The 17501-nt window shown below is 54.1% G+C and overlaps 8 protein-coding genes across 8 annotated transcripts; 5 read left to right on the forward strand and 3 right to left on the reverse strand.

Annotated features, from left to right (window-relative positions):
- Positions 1-1615: 1615 nt before the first annotated feature.
- CCM_06468 (MFS transporter, putative) lies at positions 1616-3643 on the reverse strand (the record flags this gene model as incomplete). Its single annotated transcript, XM_006671609.1, has 5 exons — positions 1616-2449; positions 2503-2959; positions 3014-3310; positions 3360-3544; positions 3593-3643. The coding sequence occupies 5 exons, from the start codon at positions 3641-3643 to the stop codon at positions 1616-1618; spliced, it is 1824 nt and encodes a 607-aa protein (XP_006671672.1).
- A 511-nt stretch (positions 3644-4154) lies between these two features.
- On the forward strand, positions 4155-6497 carry CCM_06469 (fungal specific transcription factor domain protein; the record flags this gene model as incomplete). Its single annotated transcript, XM_006671610.1, has 5 exons — positions 4155-4284; positions 4341-4775; positions 4834-4865; positions 4967-6290; positions 6361-6497. The coding sequence occupies 5 exons, from the start codon at positions 4155-4157 to the stop codon at positions 6495-6497; spliced, it is 2058 nt and encodes a 685-aa protein (XP_006671673.1).
- A 518-nt stretch (positions 6498-7015) lies between these two features.
- On the forward strand, positions 7016-8122 carry CCM_06470 (uncharacterized protein; the record flags this gene model as incomplete). The annotated part of the gene is made up of 1 exon (XM_006671611.1): positions 7016-8122. The coding sequence occupies one exon, from the start codon at positions 7016-7018 to the stop codon at positions 8120-8122; it is 1107 nt and encodes a 368-aa protein (XP_006671674.1).
- A 419-nt stretch (positions 8123-8541) lies between these two features.
- CCM_06471 (zinc-binding dehydrogenase family oxidoreductase, putative) lies at positions 8542-9627 on the forward strand (the record flags this gene model as incomplete). The annotated part of the gene is made up of 1 exon (XM_006671612.1): positions 8542-9627. The coding sequence occupies one exon, from the start codon at positions 8542-8544 to the stop codon at positions 9625-9627; it is 1086 nt and encodes a 361-aa protein (XP_006671675.1).
- A 66-nt stretch (positions 9628-9693) lies between these two features.
- On the reverse strand, positions 9694-10797 carry CCM_06472 (O-methyltransferase, putative; the record flags this gene model as incomplete). The annotated part of the gene is made up of 1 exon (XM_006671613.1): positions 9694-10797. The coding sequence occupies one exon, from the start codon at positions 10795-10797 to the stop codon at positions 9694-9696; it is 1104 nt and encodes a 367-aa protein (XP_006671676.1).
- Positions 10798-11966: 1169 nt separating this feature from the next.
- On the forward strand, positions 11967-14570 carry CCM_06473 (acyl-protein thioesterase 1,2, putative; the record flags this gene model as incomplete). Its single annotated transcript, XM_006671614.1, has 2 exons — positions 11967-13278; positions 13732-14570. The coding sequence occupies 2 exons, from the start codon at positions 11967-11969 to the stop codon at positions 14568-14570; spliced, it is 2151 nt and encodes a 716-aa protein (XP_006671677.1).
- A 55-nt stretch (positions 14571-14625) lies between these two features.
- CCM_06474 (acetyltransferase) lies at positions 14626-15147 on the reverse strand (the record flags this gene model as incomplete). Its single annotated transcript, XM_006671615.1, has 1 exon — positions 14626-15147. One exon carries the CDS (start codon positions 15145-15147, stop codon positions 14626-14628), a length of 522 nt encoding a protein of 173 aa, XP_006671678.1.
- A 488-nt stretch (positions 15148-15635) lies between these two features.
- On the forward strand, positions 15636-17235 carry CCM_06475 (UBX domain protein; the record flags this gene model as incomplete). The annotated part of the gene is made up of 2 exons (XM_006671616.1): positions 15636-15770; positions 15826-17235. 2 exons carry the CDS (start codon positions 15636-15638, stop codon positions 17233-17235), a joined length of 1545 nt encoding a protein of 514 aa, XP_006671679.1.
- Positions 17236-17501: the final 266 nt, after the last annotated feature.

Below are 17501 nucleotides of genomic sequence, written 5' to 3' on the forward strand. Positions count from 1 at the left end.
GAGGATCGCCCGCAGGAGTTCCGGTTCCATGCGCATGGAAGAACTGAGGGCGGTCCTCGGGCTTTTCGATGTCTAGGCCAGCCCTGGCGTACGTGGTACGGATAAGCGCGGCTTGAGCGGCCGCACTAGGCATGGTCAAGCCCTGGCTTCTGCCATCTTGATTCACTCCCGTCTCGCGTATAACACACTCGATATGATCTCCGTCGCGAATCGCAGCGCTCAGCGGCTTGAGAATGATGGAAGCGACACCTTCACCACGCGCGTATCCGTCCACGTCCTTGTCCCACATCATCGATCGCCCAGTAGGAGAAAGCATATGGAGGTTTGCTTCGGCAATATACATTCCTATATAGCGCGAGTTGTTAGAATCTGCCAGTGCATAGTACGATTAAGGCTAACCTGGGCTTAGAAGCAGGTTGGAACCCGCAGCAATAGCCACAGCTGACTCTCCATTGCGCAAAGCTTGAATGGCGACGTGCACAGCAACCAGACTGGAGGAGCAAGCAGTATCGATAGTCATGGACGGACCATGCCAATCAAAGAAATACGACACGCGATTGGAGATGATGCTGCGGCTTGTACCAGTAGCACTGTATCGTGGGATGGTTTCGCAGTCTCTATACAGAATGCCACTCCAGTCATCACACATGGTTCCGACAATGACAGCGGTGGATGAGCCACGGAGCTGCTCAATGGTGTGGCCGGCCGAGCACAGTGAATCATAGACAGTTTCCATCAGCATTCTCTGCTGGGGATCAATGGCATCGCATTCCGACGGCTGTATGTTGAAGAAAGCATTGTCGAAGTCGGCGGGGTCTTCATCCAGAAAGTACGATGTCTGAACGTTGGCCGTTCCATGGTGTTCAGGATCCTCATGATAAAACGCGTCAGGGTGCCAGCGTCGATGATTCGATACCTTGGTTCGAAGGTCTTTCGGTTCCTTGAGAAGTTGCCACAGCTTGGATGGCGTGTCGGAGCTGCCTGGGAAGCGGCAGGCGCTTCCAATTACAGCAATAGGCTCTGGGACGGGCATTTTCGTTGGGGTCTCAATTCAGAAAATAACGATAGAAGTGAGGTAGTAAACAAGCGTCGCTGGAAATTTTCTATTAGCGACCATTTTCATAATTTCAACGAGCTTTCGTTGGTATATTTGACTTATTTCATGACCGCCAGTATTCACGACCGAAATATGCCGAACAGCTCCGGAAACCGGAACCTCTGATAGAGTGGCGAACCGCGACCGAAAAAGTCCGCAAGAATGAGGCACTAACAGTTTACTCTAGATCATCGGGACAAAGGCAAAATTGTATTATGCTGTGTATTTTACCGGCTAACCCTATTGTAGGTCTCATTGCGTTGTCAGTGCCCAACGAAGAAGCTCTTGCACCATTGATGATGTGAGATGAAAACTTCTTGATTAGATTTAAGTAACGCAAGTTGATAGCTAATTGCATCTTCTCGAGGATACAGTGCTAATAAGATAAAGTAAAATTAATATAATAAACCAGATAGAATTGCCTCTTTATCACGATTTCTGCCGCAGCGCAAGAGAGCACAATGGTACCTTGCTACCCTTGCCTGCTGGCTGACTTGTCTCCTCCTCTGTCTGGTCAATCTATAGACTGATGGGAAACTTTGTCCTGAGAGCCTCTCCATATTTGTAAAAGAAGAAGGGAATCGGGCAAAATGCCAGGGTGATAAAGGCCAACACGCTGTTGCCCCAGCCAAGGCCCAAACTCTTGTACATTGCAGGCCCTGCAAGGGGCAGCAAGGCACCAAACAAACTGCGGAGCACAGTATTGGCAGCCAGTGCTGACGCTGCGGCCTCGGTTCCGAATGCATCTACTAGATACAATTGCGCGGGCATGAGGGTCAAAAAGGCGCCGAGCCCAATCACAAGGGTACCCAGGATGGGGACGATCCAATGTGTGACCTGGTCTGCACTCCATCCGTACCAGAAGAAACCAATCGGGATGACAGGTGTAGACCACATCATGAGAATAAGTCGAAGCTCTGGTCGCTCCAGATTTCCCTCACGTGGCTGATGCAAGAGTTTGTCACTCAGGATGGCAAACAGAACAATACTGATAATCATGCCAATGCCGAGACCCAGGAAAGCGAGACCAGAAATTTCGGTAGCGAAGTGGTAAGTCAACTCGAAAACTCCAGGAAATGTAGTGAAAAGAAGGTAAATGAGGCCAAACAGGAAGGCTGTGTAGAGGGATAAAAGCAGGACGACAGGAGAAAGGAGAAGCATCCTGAGGGGTCGCATAGCAGCCCGCCCGAGGAGCTGAGTTGGTGTGCGTTTCATGTCCGTGGTTCTTGCGCGAAGTTCCATATTGCCAGTCGACTTTCGCAGTGATGCAGCTTTCCGTTCTAGAAGAGTAGGCTCGAATGTCTCCCTCATTAGGAGAAACGCCGTAAGGGTAACGATGCCAGCCTGGATCGCCTTGCTGTTAGATGTATGCTGCACGTAACGAGGAGACTTCGTATTGAACGTACCAGGATCAAAACTATCCAAAAGGTCCAGCGCCACCCCAAACGTTGAGTCACGAAGCCACCAATGACAGGACCAATGACTGGCCCGAGAAGCGGTCCGAGGGCGAAGAGGGCCATGGCCTTTCCACGCTCGCTCGCGATGTAGAGATCCGCAATGGTCCCTCCACCGACAACCATCGGAGCAGACGCAGCACAGCCGCAGATAAATCGGAATACGAGAAATGTGCCAGTGTTTTTGCTGAGAGCGCAGCCGATGGTAAAACCCAGGTAGAAAACATTAGAGATGTGGTAGATGATGAGACGGCCGTACAGCTCGGACATGGACGATAGGAGCAGAGGCCCAAAAACGTATCCAAGAATGTAGATGGACACAGTCAAGGCCGCAACAGTGCTGTTCGTGATGCCGAACTCTTTGACCAGTTGGGGGGCGCCTGGGGCAAACATGACGGCGGCGAGGTTGCTCAAGAGACAGTTAGTACGTCAAAGTCAATTACATTTCGTGGATGCAACTCACGAGTAGAGGGTGAAGATACTGATTATCAGAACATGCTTCTGCTTGTTGCCCTTGGTCCAGTTTCGTGGATGGGCCGGGTCATCGGGGCCGTTCCAGTCAACCACCTCAGTCTTGGCTGACTTAGTTTCTGCTACCGGGGTCGATTCGTTGGCTTCTGGATCCATCGTGTATGTTGAATAAGAAATGAAGAAGATTTCGTAATGGCTGGGTGTGCAAGGTTGCTCTAAAGAACGAAGGAGAGATGTACCAGTGTGGTAGACGTGCAGCCGATGGACGATCGATGGGCGATGAGGATTCCTGAACAGGGACGACGGGGAATAAACAGTGTTATAAAGAAGGAATATACGGAGGAGAAGCATACAAATGAAATGATTTCAGCAGGTTGTTGGCGCGGTGCTCCGCGCTGGTCCGCGGCGTTTTCACGAGATGAAACCGCATGGTACAATAGACAATGTCCGCTGACCCTCCGAGACAGTCGAAGTCAAAGGAAAAAAGATTGGGCGATTCACGGTCAGAAGCAGGAGCCCGAACCTATACGACAAAAAAAAGCAGACGGACAGAAACATATGATTATCCCACTTGATGTGCGAAAATGGGCAGCGAAGCCCATTTCACGTGTTTTGGAGACATTTTGTAGGAGCGAAAGTGTTTGGTGGATTTTTGGTTGGTTGGCAGCCAGGGCGACCCTCCGCGGAGGTTCGGAGGGTGCGCCCTTCCGCAGCCTCGCCGAGTCTCGAGGCTCAAACATGCATGCCAGTTGGCGACATTTCATCCAACTGCCATCATCGTCGGCAAAATGGACTCACCAGAGCAGGCGCGGGAGCATCCGCGCGGCCCTACAGACGCGTCGCCTTGCAAACCGCCAGCATCTTCTGCGCGCCGCCGAGACAAGACACAGCTCAGCTGCAACGCTTGTCGGAGACGCAAGTAAGCCAACAACCCGATTCCCACGAGTCTCATACCGCAATCCCAGGTCCTGTGCGCTTCTCCCTGTGAATTTCCGTTTTCTGCGCTCACGAAACGATGCCAACTTCGTATCGTGCGCTAACGCTCTCGCCCAAGAATACGCTGCGATCGCCTGTCACCATGTAGCAACTGTTCGATACGGGGTCTTGGATCCTCGTGTGCATACGCTCATACAATGCCATCGACGGTGTCCATTCCGCCGAATGATACGACCCCGGAACAGGCTCCTGCAAACATGCAGGACCGCATCAACAAGCTGGAAAATCTGGTCTTGGATTTGATGCACCAAGCTAGCCCAAGCTCCCGTATGTTGTTTATTACAGCGCCAAGATCCCGAATGCAAGCCACTAATGCTAGTCAGGCACATCACCGATGCCAGTTGCACAACATTCCCCCTCTGAGCAAGGCTGCCCGTCCGCTACGCACCTCTTGCGATTGGATACAGAATCGGAGACGGTGGCTGTGTCCGAATCGCGCCGTGATGTGTCGCCGTCACCTTCAGATTACGGAAGTTTCAGGCATAAAGAAAAAGTAGTCAGCTACGTCAGCAGCTCACACTGGGCCGCAGTACTCGACAGCATTACCGATCTTCGCAATCATCTTGCGCAGGAGGAGGATACCACGCTACAAGACGCGGAGTTGGCGCGGCCACAGACCGAAATCTTGAAGCCGCAGCTATTTTACAGCGGCGGACACTTGGATGGCACAATTACCTCCATCATCAGATGCTTACCACCTCGTCCTACTATAGACCGGCTTTTATCTCGTTATTTCAATGACCTTGATATTGCCCCTGGTAAGTATAGGTAAATCTTTGGATGAGATTTTATCCTTGATTAATTATCGTGTCACAGGTGTTGTCCACAGTGGTCAATTTCTCGCCGAGGTGGGTAACCATTAGAGTCCCAGCACAAGCTGTAGTTGCCGCTATTGCTGAACTCCCACGCCATTCGGGATAGAAAAACAGCCCTCTAACCAACGTTACAGTACGAGGAATTCTGGCAGGCTCCCGAAAGTGCACCAATCGCGTGGATTGGCCTCTTGTTCAGCATTATCTGCCTGTCGACGCATCTCCAGCAAGCATCCCAAACGCAGCCTCCAGTACTGCTGGTTCCATCCGAGTCGGGCCACCAAAGGAAAATTTCTCAGCTCGCAGAGAACAAGCGACTGATTGATCTATACAAATCCCAATCCATCAAGTGTCTCTTGCTTTGCCAATGGACAAAAGGCGGGCCATACGTACTAGAAACGTTGATTCTTTACTTCCTGGTGGAATGCTTCCACCTCAAGGACATGGAAATCGGGATATGGGTCTTGGTAGGCAATATTGTGCAGATTGCGATACACATGGGCTATCACCGAGATACGAAACATTTTCCATCCATCTCCCCTTTTGCGGGTGAAATGCGCCGACGGGTCTGGGCCATGATCCTGCAGCTTGACTCTAGTGTTTCGGCGCAGCTCGGCCTGCCCAGACTTATCAGAGAGCAGCATGCAGATACGGAAAAGCCAAGGAATTTGAACGATATGGATTTCGATATCAACACAACCAAATTGCCGGAATCAAGACCCGAAACCGACGTCACCCCAACTCTATACGTTCTGGCCAAGCTGCGACTACTTGATGTTGGAGCCAAAGTTGCCGACATGGCCACCGAACCCCGACCGCATTCCTATTCCGATATTTTAAAACTCGACCAAGAGATTTCGGAAGCCCGAGATGCCCTGCCGTCCATATTAAAATGGACCGGGCTCGCACTCAATGTTTCCTCCCAGATCACGATCCAGCGAATCTGGCTCGAAGTCATCTGCCAACAGCTGCGAATCGTCCTGAACAAAAAGTTTTTGGATCCTTCTCGCCCACAGCAACAATTTGGACACTCGAGGTCGGCCTGTTTATCGGCAGCGATGAAGATATTGGAGCTACAGCGGCTAGTTGACGAAGAAACCCAGACAGATGGTCTGCTCTATCAAAGTCGCTGGAGAGTATCGTCCGCCTTTAACAACGAATTCCTCCTGGCTACAAGTGTTTTGTGCTTCTATATGAAGACTTGCAATAAGCAGCAGAAGGGGGGTATGGATGTTGCTACAGAGACTGGGGATTCCGGCAACATCAAGGGAGCTTTGCAACAGGCGCAACAAATTTGGATTCGCCAATGCGCAGGTTCAAAAGAGGCTAGGAAAGCCGTAACAGCCTTGCACCATGTTCTAGGGCCTACAGACGCAAATATAGACCTACCATCGGACTACGAGACGCAGAGCATTTCGACACCCTCGTTTCTATCCGCTACAGCCATCTCGAATTTTCCAGGTAAATATTTTTGTCCCATCCTTTCGCGGCAGGGATATATCCAGTAGAATTTGGACTGACCACTGGAAAGAATTTAATTTTAGCAACGCGACTTCCGGCTCCGTTGACGGATTCAACTGGCAAGGATTACCAGCTGAGGGGGTCCAGAACCACGAAGACTGGGCCGGAGCAGGCGACATGGAGCAAATGGACTTTTCGTCTTGGTAACCTCCTGCAAGTCTCGGAGTTTTAAAGTACGGACTACAAATAATGCGAGAAATCAGTCTGCATATGCATGAGTAGCGCAGACGTTCGTCTCGTCTTTTGACCCATCATAGTGGAGGATTATATGCATGTATGAGATTCTACAGGTGGCTGACACCAGACGGAAAGAAGCATGTGGGAAAATTCGGGCATGTCGTACCAGTCATCCAGCTCCGACCACTCGGAGGTCTCACACCGAAAATCTCCGAATCTAGCACAGGACGATACTTGCAGTACCCAGGAGACCCGAAAGGCCACTCTCTTGTCTTTTAAAAAAAGAAAAAGTAATTTCACAAAATCTCAGATTCAACGTTGTTACGACGTTTGGCGTTCCCTGAACTGGATCAAATTCAACCCGAATCCGTCACTACTGCAAGATGTCAGCCCGCGTTTCAGTTTTTGACATTCTCGCTGATTCTGTGGTAACGGGTCCCGTTCCTGCTGCTCCATTCATATCCGGATCCGCAAATTTATTTCCAAAGATGACTGATTGCATTAACGACGAAGCATGGGAGCTGTGGGAGTTTGAAGCCTTTGGTGCCGCGGGCACGCCAGCGGTCGGTGTTTCCTTGTACCGGGACTCTCGCGGCCTGGAGCAGGGAGGATTCCACGCCGAGCTCAACGCTATATGGGAGGACGGCAGCAAATGGGGCGAGACTCTTCACTTTCCGCTGTCGGTGGTGACGGCAGATGGTGATGCCGCTGGGGAAGGGCGCGTGACAGGTACATGGGCTTGGAAAGGCACGGGCGAGGGGAAGGAAGCCGAAGGAAGTATCACCTTCACCATCGACTCTCACCTGTCATCCGCAGAGCTTCGATTCAACGTCCCGGGGAAAGTCTCCGGTGAGATGCAGCTTCAGCGCCTGCCAGGATCGAACAGTCCCAACCAGGCGAACCTGGCCACCTCGGAGCACTGCGCGTCACTCTACCCATCCGTATACTACCTTTTCCCTATGGGGCCCGTCCAAGCTACGGCGAGTCTTACTTTTCCTCGATTCGATAGATCTGACGATGAGCAGAAGCTCTCGATTGGCTTCGATCAATATGGTCCGGGCCGCGGAGGAATGGTGCGCGGGTGGTCTGCTCTGAGCTGGCCGCTGTTCATGAACGACGCGTACTACACCGTCGCACATGTCGGGCCCTATACGCTACAACTTCTACGCGTACTTGGATCTGCCGCTGCGAAGCATCTGCCCTACGCCGTTGCCCGGCTGCACCACGGCGATGAGCTGGTGTGCGCGGCCAACGACGCCGTTGACGACAGCTCGCAGCAGGGAGCGCAGGACCACGATACAGTGCGCGTAGACAAGATCTTTCTAAGAGACGGCCAAGACCAGAGTGGTAGCATCTTTGGCGCCTTTCGCGACAAAAATATCGGATACGTCATTGAATTCAAGTCACCCCGGCGACAGCAGCGATGGGTATTTGAAGCACGTCACAGGCTGCCGCTGTGGAGCGAGCCGACGAGTGCTCCCGGCCCGGATGCCTGCGGCAAGTCCGGATGGGTGGAAGTGGTCTCGGGGGGATTGGAGAATGAAACATTTCAAGGGTCCGGAGTGAGCGGCCAGCTGCAAATTCCTGTACCTTGATGTGGTCGCGGTTAAGCAGTCTCCATGTTATCCTAATGTGTAGGCAAAGAGCTAGTTCGGTCATGGCGTCATTTTTTACCATGAAGCTCGCCAAATCTTCAGTATTCTTTCAGAAAAAAATATCTTCATCACTCCGTCAAGCTTGTAGCAAGGTTGAGCGTATGTCGACCATCGGACTTTTTCGGCGCCCTTCGGCGCCACACATGCACTCGCACCTAAATCCTGGCGGGATAGTATTTGGTTACAAATATGAAAATCTACGCTTTTTATCTTCTTTTTCATTCTAATTTTACTGCCATATCATATCTCTACTCAACTCTGCATTGCTCAACATCGACTTGGCCCCAGCCCGCCCTCGACTTACACCAGAAGCACTGAGCAACGTTTGTCCTCCGCTGCGTGCGTGCACCGCTACAGCCATGGGCTCCGATACTCGCGGCGAGACTCAGACTGCCATTGTTGGCGACGACCATGGCGGTGTCAGACTTTCTCGTACGGCACCCGTTCCCAAGGTCACGGGCGATGTGGTTCTTGTGCGCACCGCCGCTGTGTCCGTGAACCCAGTCGATGCTAAAATGCGAGACGCCTATGTGACGCCGGGAGCAATCTCGGGATGCGATTTTGCCGGCGTCGTGGAAGAGATTGGGCCCGATGCCTCCCAGTGCCACGTCAACGTTGGCGATCGTGTCTGCGCTGCCATTATGGGCATGAATCCTCTCGAGCCGACGCACGGCGCCTTTGCTGAATTTGTCGGAGCGCACGTCTCTGCTCTGTTCAAGATACCAGACTCTATCAGCTTCGAGGCTGCGTCGGCCATGTGCACCTGTTTCATGACGTGCGGCCTCGCTCTGTTCAAAAGTCTGCAGATACCTGGCGGGCCATTGTCGCCTGTCGCGAAGCCGATTCCCGTCATGGTGTATGGTGGCGCCACCGCATCCGGCACTGCCGCGATCCAGTTACTGCGCTTGTCCGGCTACCTGCCGGTTGTTACGTGCTCAACGCGCAGCTTTGATCTCGTCAAGTCGTACGGTGCTGAAGCGGCCTTTGACTACCACGACCCTGCCTGCGCCTCCCAGATCCGACAGTATACAAACAACGGACTTTGCTTCGCCTTGGACTGCATAACAAACACGCAGAGCATCAAGATTTGCTACGGGGCAATTCGCAGATCTGGTGGCAGATACACTTCCCTTGATCCGTTCCCTGCGACAATTGCCGCGACTCGGAAGATGGTCAAGGCGGACTGGGTAATCGGTCCAACTATGCTTGGTCGCGATATTGGGTGGCCAGAGCCACACCGCCGCAAGGCCGATCCCGAGTTGTTCGAATTCGGACAGCAGTGGAAAGATACTGTGCAGCAGTTGCTCGACAGAGGCTTGATTCGGGCCCATCCATTGACGGTGTATTCCGGAGGGCTCGACAAGATTCTTGACTGCATGGAAGCTATCGCGTCAAAGAAGGTGTCGGGTACCAAGTTAGTATGCACCCTGGAAAATGATGAGTAGAAATAGCCAGTACGTTGGACAGAAAACTCGAGCTAAAGATATAAATTCCTAAATACACCTGCTACACTATGCAAGAGTGAGCTCAAGAACCGCATATTCCGACTTGCCATCCTCATAGACGGCACTGATCCGGAGTCCAGCCATGGCGGCCAATTCACGCCACATGCCTTCACTGCGCCTCTTGCCTCCAAAATTCAAGACTGCAATGTCCTGCGCAATAGCAAACTTGCCGCGACCGGGCTTGACAAGTTCTTCAACAAGGATGATCCGCGAGTCGGGCGCACCCGCGGCCCGCGCCCGTCCAAGCGCCAGAACAATATCCTTGTCGACAAAATCGCTGAGCACGCGGCGGAACAGGTACACCAGTGCCCCTTGCACCTCGGTTGGGAACGCATCGAGCATCGTGCCGGGAAGGAAGCGGACAGCAGCAAGGACATCGCTGGACGCCGCTCTGGCCGTGGCCACCTCGATTGTCTTGGGCAGGTCGAGCACGGTACACTGCGATGGAGGCACAAACGCATGCTCCGCCATGATCTCCTGCAGGGCAAGTCCGTGGCCGCCGCCGACGTCCACAATGGCAGGTCGCGCCGGACGGGCCACCAGCATCTCCTCCATCCAGCCAAAGTCGTACACCCCCTTCATCGAGTAGATGCCGGCCGAACGCTCCTGGGCCCTGTTGAACAGCTGCGCCATCTTGGGCTCCGCGTCCAGGACGCCGTACAGATCGAGCGTCGCGTGGCCTGTGCCGAAGCCGAGCGGAATCGACCGGGCATCGCCGGGCTCCGCCAGGCCGTGTGCCTCGAAATAGGCAGACCACGCAGCCATGGGTCGCAAGAAGAACTGGTAGACGTGGGTGATGAAGTTGGCGGCCAGTTCGGTGCTTCGGTAGGACGCCGAGCGGGCCGTATGTGCGAGGGTATCGGCGGACGGGGCCGCCAGCACCTCGGAGGCAACCAGGTAGTCGGCGAAGCGCCGGATCAGCTGCTCCTGGCCACCGGTCTTGGCGGCAAGATCAGCGATGGAGATTGCGCCGTCCACGGGGATGTTGTCAAAGATTTTGAAGTCTATGAAGACCTTGAGGATGCCGAATTCGACGAGGTTCATGTAGTGCGCACTGGCAGACTCGAGAGCCTGTCGAATGCTGGTCGCGCCGTTATCCTGGCCTGTCATTGTTTCGGATTCGATTGCTAAAGTAACTGAGAAGATTGAGGGTTATGCACGAAAATGAAGGATTCAAGACACGCCAATGAGCTAATAAAATACACAACGGGAGGGCTGTGCATGGCATCTTGACTCTCGTGCTTCGGGCGTCCGCTCGGATGATGCCAGCCTTGCGCGCCATTGAACGTATGTTATTCGGTGTTGTCTGCACGAGCCAACCGGCCCTCCGCGGCCATGGCAGTTTGAAAAAAACGAGGCAGACGCCCATTCTTTCTTTCTCGGCTGCCACATGATCCTCCGACGTAACGTTTTTACCAAGCGCGGAATGGTGGTACCCTCCCTCCCCCGCGGCCGGCCGGTATCTTCTTCCGGCCGATGCTCCGCGGACTTGTCAGCCGGAAGGATCTAAAAGTCTCCGCGATCTACCAAACGACTCCGAATCACTATCAGCGCATCTACAGTTAAAAACGCCCCAGTCCATCAGCTTTCGGCACTCTCATCCGCCAAAGTAGGATGCAAGGTGGCGCTCTCAGCTATGCACTGCCAAAAGGCGCAATCCTGAAACAGGCTGGCACATGGCCTGGACTCTCCTGTCAAATGCACTCCCTTACTCACTACCAGAAGGAATGCGTCTAGCCAATATTCATGCAGACGCGCCCACTTTGGCCAAGGAGAGTTACGCATCGGGAAGCTTCCGCACAACAGACGGAACGCCACATCTGCTGAAAAGGTAATACGCGCCTAGGCAGCTACCAATTGCGCAAATACCGCAGAGCCTTCTAGCCGTGTAAAAGACTATCTGGCTTCGTTGGCCGTTTATCCCAGCCTTGGGCTGCTTATACATCTCTGACCAATGTCTCGGATGGCTAGTTCTGTACTCGGAGTCCAAATTACAAAAGAATAGAAGAATAGTCGAGCTGCTTTATTTGTCCAATTTCCACTGTTGTATTACAGTTGCTTCTCAAGTGCAGCCGTTCGGCACATCAGTATCCATAAGTTTGCGGCAAATTTGTACTGTATTGTTGCATCGCATCGCGTTGTATTTCCGCGATTCTACCTGTCCACGGATCATCCGCTGCAGCTGTCCAAGGGAGACAATGAAGCGCCATACCGAACCCAACACCTCCGCGGATAATACATACCCGCGATCGATCAGCACGACCGAACCGAGGCCAACAATGCATACTGCCAGTCCTGAAAGCCCACAGCTTTCTATGCGAGGGGCATGCGACCGTTGCCGGATGCTGAAACTCAAGTGCTGCACTATCGGTGTGTCTGAATGCTGTGTTCGCTGCACAAAGGCTCGGATCACATGCGTGTTTGGACGCCGGGCGCGTGCCAAGCGTCGCAGGAACTCCGAGTACGCCTCAAGCGCGGACACGGCCTCCCAGGTAGAAGACAACGATGCCGCCATCCGACCAAGCCCAGGCGCGCATAGTATCCGGTCACCCGAATCCGGTTCGCCAAGAGCATTGGGACCATTCACACCGCTGAGCATGTTTTCTTGTCCAATGGTTCCAACCGACGTGTTGTATCCTTTGCGCAGCGCAGATGGCCTTGATGCAGAAGCCGATCTGGTGCTAGGATCGGATGCCCTGTTCTTTGACCACGAAAGCTACGATCCGGCAATGATGTGGAGCAAACCTGATGCAGACAATGCTGTTAGTGTAGAGACGACAGATGATGCATACACTGGTATGCATTCTTCCGTCCCGGCTACGCACAACCAAACTGTCGCTGGGTCCTCCGCCGCAGATGTTCCCGCCTCGGAACGGATCCGGGCCGAAGAGCCAAGAATGAGTGACTTCACCCAGGCTGGCTCAGCTCAGCAATGGGCTGTGGCCAAAATCATCGAAACACAGCTGAACAGCTTCGGTTCTGACAATGATGAACTATTGGGGCTGGTGACCAAGATACAACAGCAGCTTTCACGGCTCGAAAATGGGCCCTGGCGAAAGGACGGCACAAAAAGCCTCAACGACTACCCCGTCGGAGGTATCATCCAGCTGGCAAGGAAACTTGGTGAAGTGGCAGAAGGAATATTTGGCCACCGTGAACGAACAATCACTGACAGTGTCGACCACGGGTCCAACACAGCCTCCGTTGACAGCGCCCAGGCAGACACACCATCAGTTCTCCTCTTGCTCTGCGGCTACACCTGGTTGCTGCGCCTTTATAACGTTGTCTTGGACCATTTCCAGAGCCACGTTGACCACATTCCGATCCATCACAGTCAGTCCGCGGAAGTGGCCACTGCCTGGAACCCGCACAGTATTGTGTCACCTCCTTTCGATCCCGAACTCACATTAGGCGAGTTTCCCTGCGTCACCTCTATTCTAGAGATGCATCGCATATATGCAGCGATTCGCACACTATGTGACGCCTTGAGATCGGTCGAGTGTCGACTTGGTAGCGGAGGAATTGAGCTTCGTGAGACGGCCATGGCGACGCTGCAGAACTGGGACTACAAGTACAGCAGAAATTTAAAGAGTATCGAAAAAAGAATAAATACGGTAAAACAGCAGCTAAGAGATAGGATAGGGTTCTAAAAAAAAACAGAAGAAAAAAGAAGAAAAAAGGGGAGGCAGTTGGTAGAGTTCGATTCCAGAATAGAGCTGTGGTCGGGAATTATAGCTGAGTTCCTTGGGAATAAAGAGACATAGTCTCATTTCATTAGCCAGTGTGATCATTACAGGGCAGGGCTAATTCACAAATTTAACAAATGATGTTGTATAACTAATCAGGTCATGTAGGAGTCACAGCAGCTCAGGCCCGCAACGACCAACCAGGCTGACACCTGAAGCCTCACATACCTTTTTTGCTCCGCTGTTCCCAATCAATGAGCCCGAGTTCTTTTCTTTCTATTATTAGCCAAATAAACCCCAACATCAGGGAAAATGCCGCCGAAAGAGACACCATCTCCTAGCTCGCCACTTTACGTAGTGGAGCCCAGCGCAACGCACACTCATACCGTGATCCTTCTTCACGGACTCGGCTCGACAGGAGAGCGTTTCGGCCGGGAATTTCTAGAGACGGCCATTTCGTCATCCGGACGCACACTTCCCGCGCTGCTTCCCCATGCTCGCTTCGTCTTCCCCACGTCGAGGCGGCGGCGCTCCACCGCCTTTGGCCGCTCCCTGCTCACGCAGTGGTTCAATCTCACCCGCACCGAGGACCCCTCGTACCTGGCGGACCGCCAGCTACAGGGCCTTGCCGAGTCAGCCTCGGAGATCCTGGCCGTCATCGGGGACGAGCTCGGCCGGGTGCCTGCCCGCAACCTCCTCCTGGGCGGCCTGAGCCAGGGGTGCGCCATGGCGCTGGCGGTCCTGCTCTGCCTGGACCACCCCATTGGCGGGTTCATCGGCATGAGTGGCTTCTTCACTTTTGAGGCCGGCATCAAGATGGTGCTTGTCGAGGAGGACTTGGATGAGCTGGACCCCTTCTCCGACGCTGGCGAGAACAGGACGGCCCGAGAAATGCCTGTCCGCGCTCAAGAGTATGAGAGGGAGCTACTGAGCTTGGATCCTCTTGATAATTTGTCGTCGGAACGGACAGCTCATCGCACGCCAGTGCTTTTGGGTCATGGGGCCGAGGATGAAAAAGTCCCCGTACACTTGGGTGAGGCTGCAGCGGGAGTCATGCGTGCGGCGGGTTACGATGTTGAATGGAAGATCTACAAAAACCAGGGCCACTGGTACAAGATTCCTGATCAGATCGATGATATTGTCAGTTTTATTTCGCGTTTAGGTTGGAAGGTGGAAGTGGATGGCAGCCGCGTTTGAGGCGTCTGTCGCCTGATCCCCATCAGATTATGCAATTTTTGGAGATTATACACGTTTACTCTAATTCTCTTGATAAATACACAGTTCCTTCATACGGACTGTTGTTATATGCCTCTGCCACGAGAAACCCCTCCGACTTGTACAGTTTAATAGCTGCTTCCATCCTGTCCAGGGTATCCAGAAATATTTCCTTGTATCCCTGGTCCCTTGCCCGTCGCAGCAGCTCGAGAAGCAACTTGCGCGCAACTTGCCTCCCACGAGCTTCGGGATTCACAAACAACCTCTTCATCTCACTGCATCGATGCCCCGGTTTGGCTTTCTCGTGGGTTGCGGGAAGCTCTAGCGGGCGCAAAGCGACGCAGCCCAGAGCGGCCCCGGACTCGGAGTCGACAGCTAGTAGAAGAGATCCTGTAGGCGGTGCGTATTTTCCCGGCAGGCCAGCCAGCTCCGAGGCATAGTTTTGATGCGAAAGGTCTTCGTCGAGCCATTCCGTGTAGGCCTGGAAGCATCTGATGACGGCGGCAAGGTCCTCGGGCGACTCGGCTTGGCGAATCAGGATAGTGGGGGAGGCTGTCATTTTAGATTCCCTGACTTTCCCTAGGTAGCTGATGGGGGGAAGTCAGTGAAGGCGTGGTGATGTTCGCTGCAAAGTCTGCAAAGATGACTCTTGAGATTTGAGGTGGATGCTATTGCCGGGCAGGAAGGAGGAAATTGGGCACTAGCTTACCAACGAGGCCAATCTATACTTTCAGGTCAGTAATAAAATTCAAGGTGACTATTCGAATTACCCATTTTTTTCTGTTTCTTGACATCTTTGCCTGATCCGAAAGCTATCCTGAGCCAGCGGGGGCGGGAACGAAGCGTCCAGCCCCACCATTACATCAGACTAGCGTGGTGCCTCTGGACAACTCTCAGAATCTCGAGTTGTCCAGAGTCATCCCTCTCACAACCAAACAACGTAACAATAACATCTCTAAAACACGGCGAACGGCTACCGAGCGACATCTGAGCCAGAAAACAAAATCTCGCCTGCCTGAGAACATCGGAACACGCGCAAACGGCGACATGGCCGACGCCGAGACCGATATTGGCCAGCTGTCCCCAACACAGCAAGAAGCACTCGAACAATATCTAGCCGTGACGAACCAAGAGGTCAAGGACGCGATCCCGCTGCTGCAACGGTCACAATGGAACGTACAGGTAATTACTACAGTGATGGGCTACATCTGGTTCCATTCGCTGACGGTAAAATTAGATTGCGATTGCCAAATTCTTTGATGGCGAAGGACCCGATCCCCTAGCCGAGGCCATCGCGGCCAGCCAAGCCATCCCACAGGTCGCCGCGCGACACGAGAACCTGCAACAAAGTCTGCTCGCGTCCGAATTCAGCTCACGCGCCGCACCGCGTCGGGACCGGACGGACCCGGCGCCGCGCATCGTCCCGCCATCGTCGACGACCCACGGCACGCCGTGGCTTCTGGGCTTACTGCTGACGCCGCTGAACTGGGGCTGGCAGGCGGCCACAGCCCTGCTGCGCACGCTCCTGTACGCCGTGTCCTTCTTACCCGCGGCGATCCGGCCGACGCTGCTGACAGGCCGGCTCTCGACGGCGCTACAAGGCGGCGGCACAAGCGGTGGCGGGCGGCGGATGCTGATGCCGCGCGATGCCGCGGCACGGTTCAAGCGCGAGTTTGACGAGGATCACGGCGACAACAACCTGCCCTTCTTCGAGGGCGGCCTGGCGCAGGCGCACGACCTGGCCAAGAAGGAGCTCAAGTTTCTACTCGTGGTGCTGCTCTCGCCCGAGCACGACGACACGGCCTCGTTTGTGCGCGAGACACTACTAGCGCCCGACGTGGTCGCGTTCATCAATGACCCGGCCAGCAATGTGGTGCTCTGGGGCGGCAACGTGCTGGACTCGGAAGCGTTCCAGGTGGCGCGCGAGTACAAGTGCACCAAGTACCCGTTCTCGGCGCTCGTCTGCCTGACCCCCAAGGAAGGCAGCACACGGATGGGCATTGTCAAGCGGCTGGCTGGGCCCATGCCAGCGGCGACGTACCTGTCTGAGCTACAGGGGGCCATGGAAAAGTACGGCGCTGACATGGCGGGCGTGCGGGCAGAGCGCAGCGCGCAGCAGTTTGCGCGGAGCCTGCGAGACCAGCAGGACTCGGCATACGAGCAGTCCCTAGCGACTGACCGGGAGCGCGCGCGCAAGAGGAAGGAGGCCGCGGCGGCCGCGGCGGCAGCCGAGAAGCGCGCCCTCGAGGCGGCGGATGCGGCCGCCCTTCGCGCGGAAAAGGGTGCGCAGTGGAAGGCCTGGCGCGCGACGCAGATTCGACCGGAGCCTCCGGTGGGTGATAAGGATGTGGTGCGCGTGGCGCTCAAGATGCCTGAGGCGTCAGGCGCGGGCCGCATCACGAGGCGATTCGCACAGGACACGCCGATAGAGGAGCTCTACGCATTTGTAGAGTGCTACGAGGTGATGGACGGCGCGAGCAAGACGGAGAAGCCGGCAGACTACGAACACAAGTACAAGTTTCGGGTGGCGTCGACGCTGCCACGAGTTGTCTACGAGCCCAGCGTGTCGGAGACGATGGGGGCGGTGATTGGACGATCTGGCAACTTGATTGTAGAGATGATGGAGGATGGCGTAGAGGAGGATTAATTTCAATGAGCCAAGAAAGTGTATTACTAATACGGAATGGTGTGTACAGAATATCATAGAATGGCATGCAGTTGGATTGAGAGCAGAGCTGTCTCTGTTTGGAAGTGATGCATGTGAGCTGTGGTTCGAGGGTGGGGTCGCCAAAGGCAAGCCTCGATATGGTGCCGCGCATCGTAAGATGTAATCGGGCAAAGCATGAGTAACTAGTTTCGGTAATATATTGTATATTGTTAGGATTGATCGGACCCTTGGCTGGCTGACGAGCG

The sequence above is a fragment of the Cordyceps militaris genome (genome assembly GCF_000225605.1).
Source record: "Cordyceps militaris CM01 unplaced genomic scaffold CCM_S00005, whole genome shotgun sequence".
Taxonomy (NCBI): domain Eukaryota; kingdom Fungi; phylum Ascomycota; class Sordariomycetes; order Hypocreales; family Cordycipitaceae; genus Cordyceps; species Cordyceps militaris.